General features: G+C 39.0%; 1 protein-coding gene across 1 annotated transcript in view; it reads left to right on the top strand.

The window, feature by feature from the left end:
- The first annotated feature begins 1,898 nt into the window (after window positions 1-1,898).
- LOC107596722 (histone deacetylase 9-B-like) overlaps window positions 1,899-6,144 on the top strand; it is a 28,486-nt gene continuing 24,240 nt past the window's right edge. Inside the window, exon 1 of the mRNA XM_016287520.1 lies at window positions 1,899-2,519. Coding sequence (XP_016143006.1) covers window positions 2,408-2,519 — 112 coding nt within the window. The 5' untranslated portion in view covers window positions 1,899-2,407. The remainder of the gene's footprint in view (window positions 2,520-6,144) is intronic.

Raw genomic sequence — 6,144 nt, 5'->3', positions numbered from 1 at the left:
TATATATATATATATATATATATATATATATATATATATACATACACCTAGTTACTAGCACTTATAAGCTCTTGCCATAATATTTACTACTTTAAGTACTTTAAGTTTTAAACTCCCCTTAAGCTCATCCTAAAAACCATTAGCCATTATGCTTGAGGTAGTGCAGTCAGTTCCCCTTTTTAAAAGCTCAGTCTTTGTTTCTCAAAAAATTGGTAAGGAAAACATGGATCAGAGTTTAGTGCAGTGTGACAACAGAAGAGACTAAAGTGAGAGTTTTAAATAAAGTTCGACCATCACACAGATGGCTCCCCCTGTGTGCTCTGAGCTACTAATTCATCTTAAACACACTTGGCCAGCTGGGAAATCCCTCCTGAAGAGCAACACTGACCTCAATATACAACCTGCGTGGTCTACAAATGACCACACACACACAAACACAAGCTAGTTCAGCTTGGACTGCGTTAGTGCTTACAAGAATGTGTTCTCCTGAGAACTGTACTTGGCAATGCAGAATTTCTATAGAATATCTTAGCAAATGAAAAATGACATGCAGTACACTGTTAAAAATAAAAGTTCTTTGTGGAAGTCAAAATGTTTCTTCGAAGCCCTGAGGGGACATGGTGATGGAAAATATATGAGATGGGTGGAAAAATAATATTTCAGTGCTTTTGAGTTTGTTTGGCAAAACTTTCTCATTCTCATTCAAAAGTGTTGCATTCCCCCGAGAAACATTGCGTAGTTGTTTCTCCCACTTCATATTATTTCCATAACAAAATTTTGTGAGTGAATGCAAAGTTTCTTGGGGGAGCAAAAATGTAGCTAGAGAACGCAAAAGCATTCAAATAAAATTTTTCTTTCAATTTTAATTTTTTCCCTCACCATGTCCCTTAAGGGGCTTCATAGTAGGTTCTGCTTTGGCAGGGGTGTTCAAAATTTGAAATTTGAGAGAAAGATTGTACAAAATATATTTTTTATGGCGGTCAAACTTATCATGGTAACAATAAATAAATATTGTTTTATACTGTTTTTTTAGTATAAAACAATATAAAAGCAGATTATTTAATAAAAAAACCAATTTAATTGTATTTAATATTTTCAAGTATTATTTAATATTTAATATTTAAAATTTTTTATATAGATTTTTTTAAAAACTGATAAATAAGTTTTCACATATTTTATGCATGAACATATACCCTTGTAGTTTTAGGAATTTAAGAATAGGGGGACCTGTAGCCCTGTAAAGGGGTCCAGAACAGGATAACCTATAACTATATGGTATCAGGCAATACAGTTTTAATAAAATTAATATTTTTTTGTTTGTAATTCGAATGCATATTATGTTTTTGCCATTTTGTAATATTGTGCCTATGCATTGCCTTATCCAACCTACATTCATATTTGAATCAATATAATGCCATTCGTTCAGTTTTAAATGCAAGATATGAATGCAAGATGTTGCATTTTACTCTGCATGCTGAGCACATAAACCCTGCGAGAGTGTCAGCGGTGCAGCTCAGAGCAGCAACGTGTCAAGCAAAATGCAGGGAGGAAATATTTATATCTCCAGAAAAACTGGTAGTGTGTCTTTTTATGGAGGCCAGAGGCATGATAATGGGAGAGCGATGGAGTGAGAAAGAAAATGAAAGAAGAGATAAAGATAGACAGCATACTAAACCGAAAGAGCGATAGACACAGAGACATGCCTTCTGGCTGTAGATGAGGGCCACAGCTGTGTTTGGTGTGGTATTTTTAAACGCATCAATGCTGCTCCAATCCCCGTACCGCGCCTGACCTATTTATAGCCCGAGCCGGCCATTGTTCTATTTCTGTTACCTGTGGGCCATGCTCTTGTTGATTCACATGCAAATCAGCCTCCTCCTCTCTGCAGCAAGCAACTTGATGGAAAACCAGAAAGAGAGAGACAGAAACAGGAGCTGAATGCAACTCTGAGCCACCTTGGAGGACAAAAAAAAAACCCTGTTTGAGAGGGAGGGAGGACCGAAAACAGTGAATCTGACACATCGGGGAGAAAATAACAAGCAGTTTTGTCGGGACAAGAGGAAGGCAGAGTATAGAGAGTGTGAGAGACTCTCCTGCTGATTCTCAGAGCCACTTAGGTGTCGACTGGAGAAGAAGCGAAGAGATGAACAGAGCAGAGGAGGAGTGAAGCTTTTTAGTGTTAGTGAGGGAGAGCTCTGTCACTCTTCGGGTGTTGCTTAAGAGGAGGAGGAGGAGGAGGAGGAGGAGGCAGGGGCGAATGTTCCTGGTCTCTTGACAGAGAGAGAGAGAGAGAGAGAGACACAGACACAGACACAGAGAGAGAGACCGAGAGAAGAGGAGGGGACAAGCTGACAGCAATACAGGAAGAGCAGGGCTGGCAGACGATGTGCTGCTAACTGAAGTACTAATGCTCCAGACCATTTACGAGGCCGACTCCTGTTTCTCCACAGACAGCATCGGGAAACACCGGCTGCCTCTGACCCCTCACTACGCTGACATGCACAACGTCAACAACTCAGGTGACTCTTTTTGTAAGATCTCTGTCAGTCTTTTGTATTGTGATAAGAAGGGTCTTGAACTTGTGGAGTTTTATCCTGCAGGGCTGCAAGATTTGCTGTAAGATTGTGTCTGTGTTGGTATTATGCTGTCTGAGGAGAAACTTTCAGGAGAGCATCGTTCTGTGGATGACTATTAGTGGGTGACTAACAAAGGGGCGACTCAAGGTACATGTAATTATCCTGTCAGACGTCAGAAAGCGTAGGTTATATTGGGGATAAAAACAGAACGCGTACAGGATGTTATGAGACTTTAGCCTTTAATTCAGGAGAGAGGAAACTTCCTGAGAAATACGGCATCAACATGAAAGGCGTGTTGCTTTTCGCATTCGCCAAAGACAATCAACCCGTTCTATTTTTGACCTGACACTGTTTGCCGAGAGCTTGGGTCTGACATCACTGAGTGAGGATGTGTTAGCTTTATTGTCTAAAATCTGAGCGTGACTCATTTTTGCTCTTTGCTGTTGTTTCTGACTTATGGTCGCTGCCAGAAAGCTGCTCGCGCAAACTCTGACCGATTCAAAACGTGTTGTTCTGGGAAATCCATGATATGAAAGTTGGGGTGAATGTGGGGGAAGGAAGTATGTATATAATAATACAGATTGAGTCATTTCGGTTCCTGAAAGAAGGGTGGAGGACATTGCTTCACCTCTGATTTCTCTCTCTTTGCACTTATCACCGCTGAACCGCAGGAGATGGTCTGCCTAGATTTCAGCATCGTTGCAACATAACTGAAAGTACGTTACATTTTTTCGACTCGCAAATCAGCACACACACTGCCTAACGCAATCCTGTCATTCTAAATATAGTTCTAACCCTCATTTGTACAAGTACTGTGCACGAAGACAAGAGAAAGACTGAGCTGTCGTCTTCAATAAGGCTCAGCAAAGCAACCTGTTAGGGGACTAAGTCCAACCAACCAGGGCAGTAGGGTGCCCCATTCCTCGCCCTAAACTCCTCCGCCTGATACCGAGCCATTCAATTAATGCTCATCTGTCCAGTGAAAGCCCCGTACAGGCATGCATGGCATTATAAAGAAGTATGCGGTTAAACAACAGCCACCCGAGCGAGGCAGGCAGGCCTGTTGCTTGCTCTGTGGGTCAGATATTCTTAGTATGTTATTCTCAGCTTATAGCATTAGAGTGCTAAGATTAGCTGTCGTGGTGCTCTGCTATCATACCATCTCCACAAACTCTTAATATAACCGTACAGTGGAACAGTTATTAACAGAGAGTTTGTCACCGTCATGTGATATGCTGTTAGGTTTTACATCTGTTATTGTTGACAAGGGATCTGCTTGTTAAAAATGTCAGTTTCTTCTTTTTGTGTTTCTGCTCGATGCAAATAGCACTGCTGCAAAATTCGAAGTGTGGAGTATAGCTCGACTGTGATCTTGTGTTATCAAAAGACAAACTGCTGTTAATTTGTTATGGTAACTGAGGCAAATAGGTAAAGTTAAGTGTTCCTTAAGAGTGGCGATTTAAGGATTTAATCTGTAACACTAAACAAGCTCAAGGAATCAGCTCTTTGGCTCAAAGCAACGCTTGAAAATATGTGATCAGAGTCGAGCCAGAAATATATGGGAGCGATGCTGCTGTCGGAAGATGTTTATTGTAATGTTAATGTAAACCCGCTGTCAGTTTTAAAGCATTGAAGCTAGTCTTCATACAACTGTTATAATCATTCTGACAACTCAGAGTAAAGCAAATGTTAGAAGGCTGAATATTCTGTTGAATGAACAAAATATTTTGAATGAACGGTTGAAAGTCATCTTCTGTTTGGCGTGAAATGTCTTGTAGTACTACAATTTGTTCTGGTTTATTTGACATGTCTGCTTCAGCAAAAACACAATACAAAGTGTCTCAAGTGTAAAGAACTCATAAAGAGATCTAATCTAATACACTTGCAGCAATTTTATGCTCACCGAACAAGCAGTCCCTTAATGTAGGTGATAATTAGTGACAATTAATTGATTAGTGCAGTTTTTAATATATTTCTGAATAAAATAAATGACTGTTCATGCATCATCTTGTTGTTTTTATCTGTAGCCTTTCACAATGGCTCTAGGCGATTTTCTTTAAAAAAAATTTGTTTTGGATTATGCTAATGGTGGCAGTGATGAGCAAATAATGTGATCATGCGGTCTATGGAGAACTATAAAGTAGAAAATTTAACCTTTTGTTGGGCTGATATTATGAATGTATTATTCATCATAACGAGTGGAATGACTCTCTCGCTGATGTTTAATGCCAGGGTTGTGATTACACTTGTTGTTGGATGGAAAAATTTATTTTTTACATATATTTTCAAGATTTAGATTATTGCAATAAATGATTTGGATAGGTTTACTAAATCATTTTGAAAGAGTTGCAATGTAATTAGTTTTTAATTCTCAAAGATATGCATATTGTTTTCCACATAAACACAGTATTTATATAACAAATTATATAACAAATATTTAAATCATGTCACATATATGTAAAATAAGTATTGAACACGTCACCATTTTTCTCAGTAAATATATTTCTAAAGGTGCTGTTGACATGAAATTTTCACCAGATGTTGGTAACAACCCAAGTAATCCATACATACAAAGAAAACTAAACAAATACGTTCAGAAATCAAGTTGTGAAATGTAATAAAGTGGAATGACAAAGGGAAAAAGCATTGAACACACTTACTGAAATGTATTTATTACTTCGTACAAAAGCCTTTGTTGTTAATGACAGCTTCAAGACGCCTCCTGTATGGAGAAACTAGTCGCATGCATTGCTCAGGTGTGATTTTGGCCCATTCTTCCACACAAACAGTCTTCAAATCTTGAAGGTGCTGTGGACCTCTTCTGTGAACTCTGATCTGTAGTTCTTTCCATAGATTTTCTATTGGATTCAAGTCAGGTGATTGGCTGGACCATTCTAGCAGCTTTACTTTCTTTTTCTGAAACAAATTGAGTTTCCTTGGCTGTATGATTTCCTCCATCATTGTCTTGCTGAAATATCCACCCTTGTTTCATCTTCATCATCCTGGTAGATGGCAGCAGATTTTTATCAAGAATGTCTCGGTACATTTTTCCATTCATCCTTCCTTCAATTACATGAATTTTGCCAGTGCTACACCATGATGTTTTTGGGGTGTAGCCATGTGTAGCCATTTGACCTCCAATCATGGTGTGTATTATGGCATCCAAAGAGTTTAGTTTTGGTCTCATCTGACCAGACTATATTCTCCCAGTATTTCACAGGCTTGTCTAAATGTGGTGCAGCAAACTTTAAACAAGCTTCAACATGCTTTTTCTTCAGCAATAGAGCCTTGCGTGGTGAGCGTGCATACAGGCCACGGCGGTTGAGTGCATTACTTATTGTTTTCTTTGAAACAATTGTACCTGCTAATTCTAGGTCTTTCTGAAGATCTCCACAAGTGGTGCTTGGCTCTTAGACAACTCTTCTGATAATTTTTTTTCAATGCTTTGTCAGATATCCTGCGAGGAGCACCTGGTCGTGGTCAGTTTATGGTGAAATGATGTTCTGTCCACTTCCGGATTATGGCCCCAACAGTGCTCACTGGAACATTCAGAAGTATAGAAATCCTT

Source organism: Sinocyclocheilus grahami, unplaced genomic scaffold, assembly GCF_001515645.1.
Source record: "Sinocyclocheilus grahami isolate Dianchi unplaced genomic scaffold, SAMN03320097.WGS_v1.1 scaffold222.1, whole genome shotgun sequence".
NCBI lineage: Eukaryota > Metazoa > Chordata > Actinopteri > Cypriniformes > Cyprinidae > Sinocyclocheilus > Sinocyclocheilus grahami.
Note: the sequence above shows the minus strand (reverse complement) of the source record. Positions and strands in the feature narration are given on the sequence as shown.